This window comes from Drepanopeziza brunnea (assembly GCF_022702325.1).
Source record: "Drepanopeziza brunnea f. sp. 'multigermtubi' strain 214-2 chromosome Unknown ctg1, whole genome shotgun sequence".
NCBI lineage: Eukaryota > Fungi > Ascomycota > Leotiomycetes > Helotiales > Drepanopezizaceae > Drepanopeziza > Drepanopeziza brunnea.
The window spans coordinates 4,344,549-4,363,373 of NW_027094064.1; the positions used below are offsets into that span (position 1 = coordinate 4,344,549).

The 18,825-nt window shown below is 50.2% G+C and overlaps 3 protein-coding genes across 3 annotated transcripts; all 3 read left to right on the plus strand.

Moving 5' to 3' along the window:
* Window positions 1-785: 785 nt before the first annotated feature.
* L3040_000814 (uncharacterized protein) lies at window positions 786-2,791 on the plus strand (the record flags this gene model as incomplete). The annotated part of the gene is made up of 6 exons (XM_066155319.1): window positions 786-1,115; window positions 1,165-1,208; window positions 1,305-1,327; window positions 1,374-2,040; window positions 2,088-2,654; window positions 2,707-2,791. 6 exons carry the CDS (start codon window positions 786-788, stop codon window positions 2,789-2,791), a joined length of 1,716 nt encoding a protein of 571 aa, XP_066013349.1.
* A 2,175-nt stretch (window positions 2,792-4,966) lies between these two features.
* Window positions 4,967-11,807, plus strand: L3040_000815 (uncharacterized protein; the record flags this gene model as incomplete). The annotated part of the gene is made up of 7 exons (XM_007288087.2): window positions 4,967-5,247; window positions 5,305-5,596; window positions 5,643-6,063; window positions 6,172-6,439; window positions 6,547-7,019; window positions 7,093-11,699; window positions 11,757-11,807. 7 exons carry the CDS (start codon window positions 4,967-4,969, stop codon window positions 11,805-11,807), a joined length of 6,393 nt encoding a protein of 2,130 aa, XP_007288149.2.
* A 1,955-nt stretch (window positions 11,808-13,762) lies between these two features.
* L3040_000816 (uncharacterized protein) lies at window positions 13,763-15,097 on the plus strand (the record flags this gene model as incomplete). Its single annotated transcript, XM_066155320.1, has 1 exon — window positions 13,763-15,097. One exon carries the CDS (start codon window positions 13,763-13,765, stop codon window positions 15,095-15,097), a length of 1,335 nt encoding a protein of 444 aa, XP_066013350.1.
* Window positions 15,098-18,825: the final 3,728 nt, after the last annotated feature.

An 18,825-nucleotide genomic window follows, 5' to 3' on the forward strand; every position in this document is an offset into this window, starting at 1 on the left:
ATCCGGCATAATTCACATAATGTTAGTAAGATCATTCCTGGACGTCGAGGCGGACGGCGGGATTGTGATTGGCGCTAGTTTTGGTGCGAGGTTGAGCTTTTCGTGATAATGGTCATAAACATGCTGATTTAGAACATGCGTGGTGTGCTGTCCAGATAAGCCGCATTGATAACTACTGCTTTCCACTCGCTCCGCTCCTATGACAACCCTTCGTTGAGTCGGCGAGCCTCTCCATCTCATATACGAGGGTGCTGTGACCGGGACGTACAGGCAACCGAGCTGTGCATCTGTACCGAGACAAACAGCCCCGAATCGTGCAGAGCAGCTCCTGCGAGGCTAGCATGTTGAAATATTCCCCGCTGGGATCCGGCTGCGCGAATGCGGCTGACATCTTTATTGAGATTCCAGGATGTACGCCTTTCGCCTTTCGCTTACCACGAGCTGGGAATCGTAGGCACGAGAAAATCCTTGGATTCTCTAGACCTTTTGATCCGGGGTCTCGAAAAGCATGGAGTCTGATTAGGGCCGAGGCTGATGCAAGGCACCAAGTTCTACTGCTTTTCGACGGGTTTGTCACTCAGAGGTGCCCTGAAAATAGCTGTAAGAGCTCTGACATGCGTTCAATAGTCGCAAATGTGAAGCCACAGTAACTCGGGTTTCTCTCAGCCCCAAACCTGGTGACGTGAGAAAAAAGTAGCCACCACCGGAGACTTTCAAGCTCTTTAAGTTCCTCGGGCCCCAGTTTGTCGTGTCGTAGCTATCCATAGTCTTATACTCGCGCAAAAATGCTCAAATCGTTCGCTACCTTCCTCACCTTGGCGACTCTCGCCCTGGGCAAAACCGTTACCTATAACTGGAGCATCGATTGGGTAACTGCTTCGCCGGATAACTTCACCAGACAAGTCATTGGCATCAATGGCAAGTTCCCCTTGCCCATCCTTGAGGCGACAGTCGGCGACAATGTTATTGTTAATGTGTACAATAACCTCGGAACGGAATCAACATCTCTCCATTTCCACGGGATCGACCAGCCTGGCACTCAATTTGCAGATGGGCCATCGGGAGTTACACAATGCCCAATTCCACCTGGAAGGTCGCTCAAATACGACTTCATTGTATGAAATGCTGCCTTTCGGCCTGATGATGAGCTGACCAGTGAAAAAGGTCGATAGACCAGGAACCTACTGGTACCATAGCCATAACAAAGGGTTCGTGGTCCATTCTTGCGTGTTACTCGGGAGAAATGTACTCCCAAGAATGCTCAGATAAGCAGAAACATTTTTTTGCTGACTTGTTGTTCTTAGGCAATATCCCGACGGACTGAGAGGTAGGTAGATTGATAGAGATCGGAACTCACTGACTGACAAGAACAGGCCCTTTAATTATTCACGATCCCAGTGACCCATACGCTGGTCAATATGACGAAGAGATCGTGCTCACGGTATCTGACTGGTATCATGCCTCCGTACCGGAATTAATTTCGAAATTGTTGACAACAAGCAACGTGCGAGCTATGCCTCCATTCCCTGACGCCTTGCTGGTAAATGATACAACCACTGCAACATTCAAGTTCGACGTTTCGAAAACATACAAGATCGATATAATAAGCATGGCCGCATTCGCATCGGTCTTTATCCAATTTGACTCCCACCCAATGAACATCATAGCAGTTGATGGAAGCTATACCGTGAAGAAAGAAGCCTACCAGATCCGATTAAGCCCTGCTCAGAGATACACGGTACTTCTTAAGGCACAGAGTTCCACGAGGAGAAACTATGCTTTCTTGGCTTCACTTGACCAGAACCGAGACTTCACCGACACTTCTGTGACGCCGGTGTGGCCGCTCAATGTTACCGGTAACATCATCTATGACTCTGCCAAAGCAATTGCACCAACATACGTTGTTCCCAAATGGAAACCTTTTGACGATGCCACATTGGTAGCTCTGGATGGGCAGGCATTGCTGGGGCCCCGAGCGAAGGTTGACAAGGAGATCACGCTGGACTTCGATTTCCAGCTGGACGCAGCTGGGATACCAAGGTAAGCTGACCCAAAGAGACGTGAAAGGTAGACCTGACACTGCCCAGAGCCTACTTCAACAACATCACCTATATCGCCCAGAAGGTGCCTACCTTATTCTCGGTCATCAGCACCGGTCTTTCGAACACAAACCCCGCTATCTACGGCGCAGTCAACCCGTTCATAGTAAACAAGGGCGATATTGTCCAGATTACTGTCAACAATATTGACGGAGCTATCCATCCTTTTCATTTGCACGGCCATCAGTTCCAGGTGGTGGAAAGACCCGCGAGCGGCAAGGGCAAGTACATAGGCAAAGGCAGAAACTTCCCCTCGGTCCCCATGAAGCGCGACACGTTTGCCGTGAATGCCAACAGCTACGCCGTGATTCGCTTTCAGGCAAGCAACCCAGGTGTGTGGCTATTCCACTGCCACATAGAATGGCATGTCATCATGGGGTTGACGGCAACGATTATCGAAGCTCCGGACTATCTTCGTGGCTTTCCAATACCTGCGGATCACAAGGCCAACTGTGATGCGCAAGGGATACCCACCTCGGGCAACGCCGCAGGTAATACAGGAAACTTCACCAATCTGGCTGGTGCCAACACTATTCCCGAGTTCCCAGACCGGGGGTGAGCGCTCGACTATTCACGTGTCTGTTCCTAAATGCTAACTCATCTCCAGTGCTACATTCCCGAAGCGAATGGTCAAAGCTTCAAAGGCATTCGCCCGCTCTCCTCCGTATCCCATGAACATACCCAGGGGGTAGGCGGTTGTGTCGGTGGGAATGCATGGGCATGGTGTATGTATGTAGATTGTTGTCTGCGGGCTAGAAAGTCCGAATCATCGAATGTGGGCAGGCCGACGATGTCGGTCCTTTCTGTGCCCACCGCTGATCTTGTACATCTCTGAATATTTTTGCTCGGACTGGATTCTTGTTGTTGCCATCAGCGTTGCTAAATTCGTGCCTTGGGGGTGGTGAATAGGAGTCGATGACGGCGCGGCGCGTGTTGAGGACGATGCATCATCTGCGAGATCTTTCGCTATCTCTAATTCTCGAGGTTTCCAAGTCTACTGCTTTATAAACTTGACGGATTGACTTTGAATTCTTGCCTGGTTGACGATGAAGGTGAGTTGAGGAGGCGAGCTGGTCTGAGCAGTTGCAGCAGTAGGTAGTCGGTTTACGGAGCGAAAATCTTCCGATTCCGCGACCGATTTGGTTAGGTAGCACGTGTACTTAAGGTTATCCTGGCGCAACGCAAATCTACGAGACAAGTTTGTCACAACGTCTTGATATGAAATCTCCCAAACTCCAAAATAACCAAGCGTATCCTGAATCATCGCCTACCGAGGTACGCGTCTTGCCACCGCGCGCTTACCTCAACCCCCATCGCCAGATCCCGTGGCCACGAGATGAAGAGGCGTGCCCCTCGGCTTCTCAGTGCCACCCGCCGCGGTGAAACGAACATTGTGGCAGGCTCCACGGCGCTCGTCCGTCTACATTAGCTCGCGTCATGACCTCTGCGGAAGCTGGCCCCGTCACTCATTCACCCGTTGCCGGAGGTGCTTTGATATGTAGATCATCCAGTGGGAAGGACAGCGCCCCCCCTAAGTTTCAGATCGCAGATTTCCTAGGAACTCATCGAAGCCGTTATTTCGCCCGTTGGTCAAGGAGTGGAAGGAAGCTTGTCTTGAGACTTGAACAGTCATGAACAAAGCTCGAAGGTTTGGAAACAAAATGCATGGATATCACGTCGTCCAGGTTGTCTCCTGCTGGCAACGTGCGCGCCTGCCGTCCCTTCCATCAAACAAGCCATTCAGTATTCATTACTGGTGTTACAATCTACGTCCGTTTTGATGGGGCTCAAGCTGATGATGCGCGGGAAGCGAGCATCAGTCAGACTATCATTTTCAACACATTATGCGACGGTCTTGTACGTCTGGTCAGGGTGATAGACATCAAGGCTTTCTATCAATATTCCTTGCGATGATGATGCCGATATCTTCGAATCCTCACGTTATTGGAATCTCGTGTAGTGGTTCCGGCCGAGGAAGAATGCAGGCTCCCGGAGCCAGATGCTGTGTGGGGATGTCCGTCGGATAATTTTAGCAGGAAGGGTCCAGTTCACGGCCATAGCTACATGCTCTGCCACGCTCTAGTGAAGGATCATCGAAAACACAGTCCTCAGCCTGGAATTACCGTGTCAGGCTGCGTTCTCGGTACCGGCCCTTGAGCCAATAGATCTGCGGCGATACATTTCAAATCCACAACATCGGCTCCAGGGAACTGCTCTATCACCTCATACCGGACAAAAAATCCAATCATCCCTGGAAATACCATTCTGTCGGATGCACGCCCATTTCATCGCCTCCGTAGTCTGTCCTGATGTCACCACGCTTTATTGGACACATGGGACAAATTGGGCTAATGTCATGTTCCAAACGGTATCGTCCTGGAACCAGATTGCATGAGCGTAGCATTTTGCTATGGCCGGGCTCGGTGACCGAAGGCCTAGGAGCCTATTGTAGGCTCTCTTGAGAGTATCAAGGGGCTGGCTATCTCGATCCGAGAGCAGACATGGTGCAAGCGCTCTATCTAGTTCTCTCTGACAGTGTCTCATACGGGATCGGGGCCGTACTACACAGACCACAAACTGGCGCGTGAGCTGAACAATGAATGAACCCTCCGCTGGATCGAGCCGCCCTTGGAATATAACAGACGGTGGCTAGCGTGAGATTGCTGCATGTATTTCTAAGCTTATTTTCAACATTCAGATATAGATTCAAAGGCACCTCCAGGAAATCTTCTTCTGCATCTGCGATCATTCTGACTACTACGATCTTTCTGATTATCACGACCACTCTAATTATCACGGCCAATCTGATTACTACAACCATTCTGACCCTCACAACTATTCTGATTATTACGACTACATTAGAGAAAATGGCTTTCCTTCTTTTCGGTGATCAGTCTCTGGGCGTCCACGGCTTCTTGGCGGACTTCTATCAGTATGGCAATCCCAGCGTGTTGACCATTTCATTTCTAGATCAAGTTGGAGCCGCTCTTCGCGAAGAGGTAGATCGATTGTCGACCATCGAGCGTCAAAGAGTGCCTACTTTCTCAAGCATCAAGGACTTGAACGAGAATTATCAGGCCAAGAAGATCAAGAATTCGGCCGTTGATAGTGCTTTACTTTGCATTACCCAGCTGGCCCACTATATCGAGTATGTCATTCCCCTCCACCCTGAGAGATTGCAAACCGTACTGACATGTCATTGAAGCCGGACTGAAAAGGTTCCTGAAGATATTACAAACCCAACAGAAACAGTCCTCGTAGGGCTATGCACCGGGCTTTTTGCAGCAGCAGCGATCTCATCTTCACAGTCTCTGTCGACTCTTATCCCCATCGCGGTGCAGGTCTCTTTGATGGCATTCCGAGCCGGAGCCTACGTTACTGCTATGGCCGAGCGTCTCCACAAGAACATCGACTCATCAGATCCATGGACCTATGTTTTACCTACCATTGGAGAGAAGGAGACAAAATCCATCATCGATTCTTTCCACAATGATGCTGTGAGTAAAACAAGCTCTCTCGCTTGATGTCGTCTAACTGTTGCAGGGGATCCCTTCGGCCAATCACGTGTACATTAGCGCGATTACCAACAGCAGTATCGCTGTGAGTGGCCCTCCAGCCAGCCTTAAACTGCTTTTTGGCTTTCACAACTTCGAAGCGAAGCCTATACCTATTCCCGTCCACGGTCCTTACCATGCCGCCCATCTCCATTCGGTTTTCGATAGCGATAAAATCCTTCGGCTCGGGGATCTCAATGTGCAGGGAGTCCTGGGACATGCAAAGCCCAGATACCCCGTGATGTGCTGTAGAACCGGGGACTGTTATTCAGAAGAGACAACTATCTCTCTGATCCAAGCCATCATGAAGGATATCTTGACCGAACCACTTCAGTTCCAGAAAGTGATTCACGGTTGCGTTCAGAAGGCGCAAGATTACCGAGGGACTAGTTGCCTGGTCATACCTTTCGGTAAGCAGTACCCTACACCTCCCAGTCAAATCCTCCTCCCACTTCCTTGTCATCATTTTTCACATAGTCCGAATTCTATCTGGTGATATGCTCACCTCCACTATCCAGGCCCAACCAAAGCTGCCAATAGCCTGGCAACCACACTGAAGGCTCAAACAAGCCTCGACATCATCCTGAGAAGATCCCCAACCACATCTACACGACCAGAACCGGTCTCTAATAACTTCGCTAATGGATCGAACGGACGATGTAAGCTTGCCATCGTCGGCATGGCCGGGCGCTTTCCCGATGCTGCAAGCCACGAAAAGCTGTGGGAGCTCTTGGAGAAAGGTCTCGATGTTCACAGAGAGGTCCCGAAGGATCGCTTTGATGCCAAGTATGTGTGAACCTTCTTTCCCGTGCTTCGAGCTGTTCCTTTTGTGAGCGAGAGTGTCCACCTTGCGCATTCACTCGATACAATGCGAAATACTTACAATACTATAGGACACACACAGATCCCACGGGCAAGACGAGGAACACCAGTCACACCCCGTATGGCTGCTGGATTGAAAATCCAGGTCTCTTCGACCCCAGATTCTTCAACATGTCTCCCAGAGAGGCCTTCCAAACCGATCCTATGCAACGCTTGTCACTAGTAACGGCATTCGAGGCACTGGAGATGGCTGGCTACGTCCCCAATCGGACCCGGTCTACAAAGCTGGACCGCATCGGAACGTTCTACGGCCAGACATCCGATGACTGGAGAGAGATCAATGCTGCCCAGAACGTTGATACCTACTTCATTACCGGCGGTGTCCGCGCTTTCGGTCCAGGGCGTATCAATTACCACTTCGGATTCTCGGGTCCTTCCTTCAGCATCGACACTGCTTGTTCTTCGAGTGCCGCAGGAATGCAACTCGCCTGCACATCGCTGTGGGCTGGAGATTGCGACACCGCGATAGTGGGTGGCATGTCTTGTAAGTTCCAGAATCCCTTTTTCAAACTCGGTCTCGTGACTTCCAGAAAGCGAAAATGTGCTAACACTCCCAGGCATGACCAATTCGGATATTTTCGCTGGTCTGAGTAGGGGTCAATTCCTCTCCAAGACAGGCCCATGTGCTACATTTGATAACGACGCGGATGGCTACTGCCGAGCAGACGCTGTTGGTACTGTTATCGTCAAGAGACTGGAGGACGCACTGGCGGACAAGGACAATGTCCTCGCTGTCATCTTGGGTACGGCAACCAACCATTCGGCCGATGCTATTTCCATAACTCACCCTCACGGTGGGACCCAAGAGGTACTCTACCGGAGTATCCTTGCTAAAGCTGGCGTCGATCCTCTCGATGTCGACTACGTCGAAATGCACGGAACTGGCACCCAGGCAGGAGATGGAACCGAGATGCGATCAGTCACCAATGTTTTCGCTCCCGCCGATCGCAAGAGAACAGCTGAACAACCATTGTACCTTGGTGCTGTTAAGGCTAACGTAGGACATGGTGAAGCAGCTTCTGGTGTCACAGCCCTAATTAAGGTGCTTATGATGCTTCAAAAGAATGCCATCCCTCCCCACGTTGGTATCAAGAACACTATCAACAAGGGCTTTCCTTCCGATCTTGCTGAGCGAAATGTTCACATTGCGTTCCATAAGACACCACTCCGCAAGCGAACAAATGCGCCCCGTCGTATCTTTATCAACAACTTCAGTGCCGCTGGTGGCAATACCGGGTTACTTCTTGAGGAGGCACCGACTCTCAAGAGAGCAGTTGTTGATCCACGATCGACCCATGTTATCACTGTCACTGCGAAATCCAAGTCTGCGATGCTCAGAAATGCTCAGAACTTAATCTCCTACCTTACTGAGCACCCTACGACTTCCCTCGCCGACGTCGCGTATTCGACTACCGCTCGACGGATCCAGCACAACTGGCGTATGTCAATTACTGCGACTGACATTTCAGAAGTCTCTGCACTCCTCGGATCCAAGCTTGTGGAAAACTTTGTGCCTGTTTTACCTGAACCTCCAAAGGTCGCCTTCTTGTTCACTGGACAAGGATCGCACTACGCAGCCATGGGCAAGGAACTGTACACCACATCTACCCTCTTCAGAGATACCATAGATGAGTTTGATAAGATTGCGATCATACACGGCTTCCCATCTTTCCTTCCTTTGATAGACGGAAGTGCAGCAGATGTCCAGACTTTATCGCCTGTTGTTGTACAAATCGGAATTGTCTGTCTCGAGATAGCAATGGCCAAACTTTGGGACTCTTGGGGAATCAAGCCTGCGGCTGTGATGGGTCACAGCTTAGGAGAATACGCAGCCCTTCACGTTGCCGGAATTCTCTCTGCGAGCGATACCATCTATCTCGTTGGAAGCAGAGCCGAGCTCTTAGTTCGCAAGTGCACTCCTGGCACTCATGTTATGCTCGCAGTTCAAGGATCTCTTGCAACTGTTAAAGAGGCTCTCGGTGTCCAAGCAGAATCAGTCAATGTTGCTTGCATCAACAGTAGCCGCGAGACGGTACTGAGTGGCGAAGCTGGTGAGATGACCCAGGTCCAAGATCTCCTCACCAACTCCGGTTACAAGTGCACTCAACTCAAGGTGCCATTTGCTTTCCACTCGGCTCAAGTCGATCCAATTCTGGATGAGTTCCAAAAGGTTGCGGAGTCGGTAAACTTCGGCAAGGAGACCATCCCGCTCATCTCTTCGGTGCTTGGTAGAATGTTGAACGAGCCTGAGAAGATCGACGCCGTCTATCTACGCAACCACGCACGCAGCCCGGTTAACTTTGTCGGCGGACTCGAGGCTGCTCAATCAGCTGGTGCGACTGACGCCAAGACTGTCTGGATGGAGGTTGGACCTCACCCAGTTTGTTCAAACATGGTCAAGGCTACTCTCGATATCGGTTCCATCATCGCTCCATCTTTGCGCAGAACCGAGAGTGCATACAAGACCATATCACACAGCTTGAGCACTATGCATACCGCAGGTCTCAATGTTGACTGGAATGAGTACCATCGGGACTTTAACGACTCTGTCCAGCTCCTCGACCTTCCAACATATTCTTTCGATGACAAGAATTACTGGATTCAGTATGAGGGAGATTGGTGTTTGACCAAGGGTGATGTGGCCAGTAAGATCACTCCTTTGTTGGAGGATACGAAGCCGAAGCTCTCTACAACTTCCGTGCAGAAAGTTATTAGCGAGTATGTCAAAGATGGAGTGGTTGTCATCAGCGCTGAGTCCGATTTGGCGGAACCCGGTCTCAGAGGTGTCGTCAGTGGACATCCAGTCAATGGAAGTCTACTTTGCCCGTCTTCACTATACGCAGATATGGCCATCACGGTTTCCGAACACGCATACAAGCTTGTTCGCCCAGATGTTACCGATCTGGGTATCAATATCGCAAATATGAAGAATCCCAAGCCTCTCATCGCGCGACCGGATGGAGCGAGCCAGGTTCTCAGCATGATTGCTACTGTGGACGTCAACACCAACAGAGCAGATATCGTCTTCTCAACAGGAGCTGGCAAGGACAAAGTCGAGCATGGTATTTGCGAAGTATTCTTCGGTAACACCAAAGAATACCTTGCCGAATGGCAACGGACAGCCTATCTCATCCAATCCCGCGTCGACTGGCTTCAGGATGCCGAGAAGACTGGAATTGCCCACAAGATTGGTCGCGGTCTGGCATACAAACTGTTTGCCGCTCTGGTTGACTACAATCCACGTTACCGAGGCATGGGAGAAGTTATTCTCCACAGCGAAAATTTCGAAGCTACCGCAAAAGTCAATTTCCAGACCACTGCGAGCGATGGTGAGTTCAAGTACAGTCCCTTCTGGATCGATTCTCTTGCACATATCTCTGGCTTTATCGTCAACGGTTCCGATGCCGTTGACTCTAAAGAGAATGTCTACATCTCCCACGGATGGGAGTCGCTTAGATTTGCCGAGCCTTTGTCACAAGAGAAGACCTACCGATCGTATGTCAGGATGCAACCCCAAGAGGGCAAGGTCTTGGCAGGCGATGTCTATGTCTTTGATGGAGACAGGATCGTGGCGATGGTCGGATGCTTGAAGTTCCAATGCATTCCTCGCAAGGTACTGAACATGTTCTTGCCTCCTGTGGGAGCAGCCAAGGCGATCGCCGCACAGCCATCTGCACCTGCAAAGGCCCCAGCATCGAAGCCTTCCAAGTCGGCGCAAGTCACCTTGGCCAACATTGCGACAGTCAACAAGAAGTTAGTCTCAGTGTGTACTCGCGTACTCGAGATTCTAGCGGCAGAAGTCGGTGTTGGCATGGATGAGCTCGTGGATAACATTGGTTTCTCGGACCTGGGAGTTGATTCATTGATGTCTCTGACGGTCAGCGGGAGAATACGAGAGGAACTCGAGATTGAGGTTCATTCGCACGACTTCAACGACCACCCTACCATCGGTTCGTTCAAGACGTTCCTCGGCAAGTTCGAGACGGGGGTACCTAGCTCCTCCTCAAGCGATACACACAGTCAGACCTCGTACCTCGACAAGTCAACACCTGATCTCGGGGACGACTCGAATGTTACGACGCCTTTGGACGATACCCCTGTTGAGGAGAACAAGGATGAAAGCCTTGGCGACCTCATCCGTGTCACCATCGCAGAGGAGATGGGCGTTGACATTGAGGAAATTGTAGACACGGTCGATCTCTCCACTCTTGGAATGGATTCTCTGATGAGCTTGTCGATTCTAGGACGTCTCAGAGAGAAGACCGATATGTCCCTTCCTGCCGATCTGCTCGTCGCCAATCAGACCATCCAAGAGATCAAGAAGAGCTTGGGCATTGGTGCACCAGTGAAGCCTGTCGTGTCTGTGTCTGTGTCCCTTTCAACGAAGACCGTCGTCGCTCACAACACCGTCAACGTCATTCCGTCCCAACGCTTCGCTACTTCGGTACTTCTGCAGGGGAACTCGAGGAAAGCAAGCAAGACTTTGTGGATGATCCCTGACGGAGGCGGATCTGCAACCTCTTACGTTGACATTCCGGATCTCTCACCCGAAGTCGCTGTCTTTGGACTCAATTCTCCTTATATGAAGAATCCTGAGGAGTACAAGTGCGGCGTTATCGGCATGGCCGAAGCCTTCATCACGGAAATGAAACGTCGTCAGCCAACTGGACCTTATATTCTCGCGGGGTGGAGTGCAGGAGGTGTCATTGCCTTTGAAGCCGTCAACCAGCTCACCAAGAGCGGTGAGACGGTTGAGAAGCTCATCCTCATCGATTCACCATGTCCTGATATTATCGAGCCTCTTCCGACTTCCCTGCACAGATGGTTTGCCTCCATTGGGCTTCTCGGCGACGGAGACTTCTCCAAGCTACCCGCGTGGCTGCTTCCCCACTTTGCCGCATCAGTCAACGCTTTGTCGAACTACACGCCTGAAGTGATCGACCCGAAGAAGAGCCCGCACGTGACAGCAATCTGGTGCGAAGACGGAGTCTGCAAACTCCCCAGTGACCCTCGACCAGATCCCTTCCCATATGGCCACGCCCAATTCCTGCTTGACAATCGTACCGATTTCGGTCCGAATCTATGGGACAAATATTTGAATTCCGAAAAGTTTGATTGCAGGCACTTGCCAGGGAACCACTTTTCAATGATGAAGAAGCCTCACGTAAGTATTCTCTAATCTAATCTTTCTCCATTTTTTTATACTGACTTGTGTGAACAGGTTGCCACGCTGGGTCACATAATCAGAGAGGCTCTCAACGCCTCAGTATAATGAATATATAGTCGTGTTAATTTTAATGAATCAGAACGGAGTTGGGTTTGGGTTGGAATTTCCCCTTTGGAATCCACGGGACAGGCAGGGGCTGACGGTTGTTTTGTTTTTGCTCCGCGATCCTCGCTATCTGTATTGGCCTTACGGATGCGCATATCCAAATGAATTTTAATGATTCATCATGACCCGTTGATCTACAATTATAGTCGTGCTGCAAAAGCTGCTTATTTCACTTTTGCTCATCTTTTGGTTCGTTTTTTTTTATTTCCCTGTGCGCCCATTGTCGCATGGTATCTATTACCGCATGGTATCTATTACCGCATGGTATCTATTACCGCAAGTGCCTGGACATGTGATCTAGTGACGAGTGCTACCACCTACTGTGCTACATTGTTCCTAATTTGGAGTCCTGGGAGTACCGGTACACCGAATAATGTGCAGCTACCCGCTGATTCCGAGTCACGGAGACTTGCTTCGGGACCTGGCGGGGTGTGGTGTGGTTTGGTGGAAAGATTGACAAAGACTTTTCGGAGGCATGGTAGGTATTATTTACTCTTTAGCGATAACTGCATAGGCAGTGAGTGGACAGATGCATGACGCCCGCATGTACCAACCGTGTCTTACATCTTACACACTACCTTGACTCTGCAGCATGCCTTTCAAGACTACATTATCGGAAACGAAAATGCCCAGTGAGCGAATCTTCATGGTATATTTTTGCAGTGCGGTATAGAAGCAGGGAAGTCGGTCAGTCAGTCAGTCAGCCAGGGTCACTCCACGTGGCTCGACTTGCCCAGCATCCGCATCTGCATCCGTATCAAGTATTCAGCGCACTGCTTCTGCTGACATTCTCGCTCTCGCTCGCTACTTGTACTTGTACTCCGTAGTGCTATAGGGAATACGGAATACCATATTTCCACGTGCGACGCGGGTTGTCTTACATACAGGTGGCTACAGTCATCCACCTGTGGTCCGGAATTGGGAATGGATGCTGTGGCGTATCATATCAAAGTCACCAGGGCGGCTGACAACGGCTGGCATTCTCTTCCTATTCCTATATATGGTGATATCACCACCTTTCTTGGCCATACGGACGTCCGAAGAGGGTATGAGTTGCGAGATGCGGCCTCTAGGACGGACGGACGGACGGGATAAAACAGGGAGAGTACCTAGACATTTGGAAAAGCAGAGAAAAGTAATTGTCAGCAAGTTAAGTTATCCTCTATTCCGAAAATCATGCTATCGGGATGGCTCTTTCGGCTGTGCGCCTCGCTTGCTTCCGGCGTTTCCAGCTTCCAGCTTCCAGCTTCCAGCTTCCAGCATAGAGCGGCAGCACAGGCCAGCATCAGCTCAATGACAGATACCCCGTACAGCGAGTACAGCCACTCTACATGAACGCAGTGCAGTGTAGATGCAGATGCAATGCAGACCCTGGTGGGCCCTTCTTCTTCTAAGCTATGGCCTCTACCCCTAGCCCTTCGCTTCTCTCCCAGCCCCTGGTTCGCTTAAGCAAACAAACAGCCTTGTGCTGTCATGTCAATATGGGCATCATAATTACTATCTGGTACCGTTCAGAGAAGCGATCTTCTCCAGATCATGTCCAGGCTGTCGATCGTATTCCTTCCCCCTTGCCTCGTCTTACTCATAGATCCATCCATCCATCTTCCCTGAAGTAAGCAACAGTTTTATTCCAGTTGAGAGATTGGTTGTTTAGTATGTTTCGATAGTTTTGTTTCTGTCAGTCCAATCTTCTAGTATATCTATCGGCCTTCTTTTCCAGCAGCACATTGCATTTATTACCACCCTTCCCTCTCGCAGGCCCGCTCTTTACGGAGACACCTTCCAGCTCTCCTACCCCTCGCTACTATTATCCCAGCCTCTCTTGGCCTGGGAACCCAGTGGCGTGTCTAATTTATAAATACTAATTTCTACCAAGACGACAAACAATTTGCCCAATGTCAACCGCCAAAAACGTCGAGATGTATGGGCCGTCCAAAGCGGAGTCGTCCAAGCCCAAGTTCTCAAAATTGAGAGCTTCCTGCGATACTTGCTTCACGGCAAAGGTCAAGTGTAGCAAAGCTCGGCCGATCTGTTCACGATGTCTGGTTTGCGGTGCGGACTGCAAGTATAGCCCATCGTCTCGAGCCGGGAAACCGAAGTCAGATGGCAGTCACAGGCGCTCGTCAGCCAAGGCAAATCGCTACCCAACCCCGTCGATGATCATCGATGTGGAACACGCGAACTCCTACGTGGAAACAGACTGGTCTTCAATCATGGGCACACCGAACGAACCGGTGCATCGAAACTCTATATCGTCACCTCTTCCGGCCAATGGGGACGAGACTGGGTCAGAGGTAGATGGGAACCAAGATCTCTTTGACTCGGTATTCTCTTGGACAAGCTCTCCCAGGACAGACATGACTTCTCCATACGTCGACAACATTCAACATTACCAGCAACACCCACAAAAACACCAACAACAACACCAACGGCCCAGATCCTTCGTGGATCCCACCCTACAGCCCCCATTCATTTCCTGGTACGAGCCAGCAGAAGCCCACCACCACTCGACCTCTGCCCCAGGCCTGCAAGGAAGTCACAACCACCACGCCTACATTTCCAACCAGCCAACCCGGTCCGCGACCTGTAACTGCTTTAACACCTGCCTCTCGGCGCTGCAAGCGCTCCACAACTCCGACGCCATCACCGCGACCTCCCCCTTCGACGTCATCCTCACCATCAACCAGCGCGCGGTCGAGACCTGCTCAACCATGCTCCACTGCCCCATCTGCACATCCAAAGCGGGCGCCTCGAGCCTCCGCACCATGCTCCTGGGCACCATTCTCGGCCGCATCATCTCCATCTACCAGGACGCTTCCAAGAACTACTTTGCGCTCAGCACCAACCCCTCCTCCACTTCCACCACCTCCACTCCCACCACCTCCTCCTCCCCTTCCAGCCATCACAACAACGGATATATTCGGCAACAGCAACAGCAGCAGCAGCAATTACCCCTCACCTTCGGGACGTACCGCGTTGCCAGCGAGGACGTGCGCTGGCTACAGATGGAGATCCTCCTGCGGGACCTGAAGAAGCTAAAGGAGCTGTTTGCCCGCTTCCAGGCGACGAGCCTGATGTTGGGCGAGAGCGAGGAGGACGCGGGCATGCACGGCGCGGTGAGCAACTACCTGTGTCAGAGTCTGGATCTGACGTTCGAGTCGCTGCGGAAGCAGCGCAGCTTTACGGCTGGCGGAGGGGGTGGCGGAGCCGGTGGTGGTGGGCAGTCCTGAGTTGGATGGAAAGGGGGGAGGGGGGAAGGGGGAATGGGGGGAGGGGAAGGGAGGCTTTAATCTCAATGACGGATATATATATAGATGATGCGTGGATCTTTTGCTGGCGTGTTTGCCTTTATGGGGGTTTTTTTTGGCTTTGCGGATGTATGTATGTATGTATGTGTGTGTGTCTTGTAATGATAAATATCTTATTTCAAGTCGGCGTCCACGTCTAAGTTTAAAGCCTTATCTATTACGGTTACGAGGGTTATAAACATTTATATATATATATATATATATATATATATATATACTTACCGAGTGATTGCATAAATGTAGCTATAATATACCTCAAAATCAAAATTCGAAGCGAGATATGATACACACTTCCGTATTGAAGGGTGATAAAATATGTTTGTGTTTATACTCTCAAAGGAGAACGCGGGCTACAACCTTCAATGCGTTGAAAGGCTGTCGGTAGGATACAGGATAAAGGCCTTTGGTCAGATTGGGCTATATTACAGTGGTACATTCCCGGAGTCAGAAGTCCTCAGCAGCAATCGATTGCTTGGAAGTCATTTTTCCCACCCGCCATCCCTGGCCACACTTCATGTATTCAGAATGGCCCTAATTAGGAGCATTAGGCTTCTTTGAGCTTAGCTTATCTTTTTGACAGCTGGCTTCTTTAGCAAGCTACTCTCAGCTACTTCAGAAAGCTTACTAGCTAGCTGCCATCACACCAATCAAAGCTCAAGGGCGCCTGTCAGCCAAAACCCACAAGCTTCACCTTCTTCCTTCCAAAGCAATCGAGTTTGAAGATAAAATGGGGTTTTCATGTGATCTACGGAGAGGTATTAGGGGGATGCTGGGTTCTTTTTTTTCTTCCCCTTTTTTTTTTCTTCAAATCTGCCGAGGTTAACCGAGGTTAAAAATTGAGAGTCTAGCTCGGGCTGGCTGTATTTACATCGAGTACTCGCTAACTCTAAGCGAGAACATACTACCCCTGAGTCTTACCTGAACACAATCCAATTGGATCCTACTTATCGGCCGGAGAACGATTTACCAGCTTTCAATACGTGGGTTCCAAACGGAGCATGTTTGTATCATTCGGCGGACCGTCGGGAGTAGGTTCTGTAAATTTGAACCTCGTATATGAGCGCCCCCGTCGCTGTTGGCTTTCAATTGAGCCTTTCCTTTTTTGCATGAGAAAAATACTCTTTTTTATGGATATGTTCTGCGGCAATTTTGTGGAATGTAAAATGACTTGCTGACATCGTACTCGTTCGTTCCTAACTAACGCATGTATCTCTCAATCCATTATCTTTCAATCCATTATCTCTCAATCCATTATCTCCCAATCCATTATCTCCCAATCCATTATCTCTCAATCCTTCGGCTCGCCACTCGCGCTAAATTTGACCCCTCTTATATGTATGTGTACAGCAAGCAGCCCGCTGCCACCACTTACCTACCCACCTCAGCCCCCCACGTCCTCCTCAACCAGCCAATTTTACACCTCTTCGGAATAGAGAGGGGAGTAGTGGCATACCCCGACGCCTCCCCTCGCCATTCTTTTTTTGGAGCTGGAAAATACCCGGCGCCCTACGAGCGATATCACCTCCAGCTTGTCAGCGGATGAGGGTACAGTACGCCTGCCTTATCGTCCGAAACCTAAATGGGACCCTCGTCAGCCGCCCCGGATCAATATTGCCAGAGGTGGTGCAACCATACCGAGCAGCTTCAGGACGCCCTGCGGGATGATAAGGGTTGGTATCCAGTTAGGCAGAGAAGGGCCGACGGTTAAATCAATTCGACATGATACCATACCGTGCTGAAGTCGAACCATGATTTTGAAAGAAGCAGGCTTACGAGAAGAGGTAAAGGTAAAAGCAGAAGCAACATTTGAAAACTTGATACTCCATTTCAGGATCCCAACATATACGTATACATCTACACATAAGGATCTTTCTCCCAAACCTTGTCTTCCCTTTTCCTTTTAACAGAGAAGCCATCTCTTCTAGACATATGGATAAGTCGAAATTCAATAGGATGTAAGCAAGGTGCAGGTGCGGGGAAGTAAAGTAAAGTATATCGCTTGTAAACATGTATACGCGGTGTTGTAAAGTCAGCAAAATAATAGATGATCAATCGGCAGCGCTGAAAAAGCTTATAACATTCAAGAAAAGACAAAAGGATAGATATATGAAGAGGTTACCGTCAACTTGCGCCTACATCATATAAGGCTTGGAGGTTAGGGGGACGAGATTAGACAGTGCGGCTCTTAGATATAGACACCCGTAGGACTCCTTGGCCTGTTACATACGTACTGGCAAAAGAAAACCAACCAACCAACCAACTGACTTGCATACAAAGCAAAGCAAAGCAAAGCAAAGCAAAGCAAAGCAGAATGAAGTGACTAGTCCAAATCAAACCAAACCAAACCAAACCAAACCAAACCAGAACCTGCACGTGAGACCCCGTGACTTTTGAGCCCTGGGCGGCTGGCCGGGCAAAGCAAGCAAAGCAGGCAAAGCACAGTTCGATCGGAGCTCCGATCATGGGTAGGTGCGTCCCGGCCCCTTCACGTTTCATACGTCCGAGGTGCGGGAGGCTTTGGATATGAGTAGGTATATGAAGATTAAATTCTTTTAGATGCATTTGATACTACACACTCCAATCTTTCTCTTTTTTCTCATATCGAATATGAAGCAAAAACGAAGGTGGGTCTTGAACCTTGGAACGAAAAGGCAAGGAACGGATTACGGTATAGACCACACTGAACACCAACACCAATACCAAGGTGACGATGCGTGGGCGACCAGCCAGCCAGCCAGCTCTTCCAACACCCCCCACCGGCAGAGAGAACCTTACGAGTAAAAACTCCTGCTGTTGTTCCCTTGTTCCCTCGTTCTGCTGAGGATGGGTAGTTGGATCGCGTCGTAAAGCTGACCACAACCTACCTACCTACCTACCTACCTACCTGCTACCTGCTACCTGCTACCTGCTACCTGCTACCTGCTACCCACCCACCCCCCGAGCCACCAAGACCAAGACGGCCTCTACATCACTCACGAGTCACGGATAGCAATCTCGCTCGCTCTCAAGTGGCCAGGGAGCAAGGGAGCGAGCGAGCTGGTAACCAACTGCTCGTCTTGCGGGCCTTCCTACAATTCACAACGAACAAATCGGATTGGCAGACGGAGAAGCACGAAACCAAACAGCAGAGACTCGCAGCTCGCAGATACGAACGAGAGAGGTACGAAGGAGGCTACAAGGGCTGTCGTCGTCGAGACGGGGACCCCAGATTACGATCATGATTTACGTGTGGGCTTGCTGCATACGGATGACGGTGGCTTTTACGACTGGCGCGCGCGCCCTCGTGGCTCCATCCACCGCTGCAGCCCTTTATTTATTCTCTTTGGGGTCTTGTATCCATGCATGATTGATCCTCCTCGGCCTCGGTCTCGGTGTCGGTCTCCAGACGGCTCGGCTTACACACACACACGCACACATATATATGTATATATATATATATATATATATAGATATGGATTATTCGATGCACATGGTGCGAATTGCGATAACGATATATGAGCGGCATCGTGGACGGAAGTCTATAGCTAAGGGATGAGGATAGGGATAAAGATAGGGCTGAGATGAGATGAGATGGCTTCGCGAATCGCAATGGACGGGTCGTATCGTGTCGTATAAGAAAAGGGGAACGATGAGATGAGATGAGAAAACGG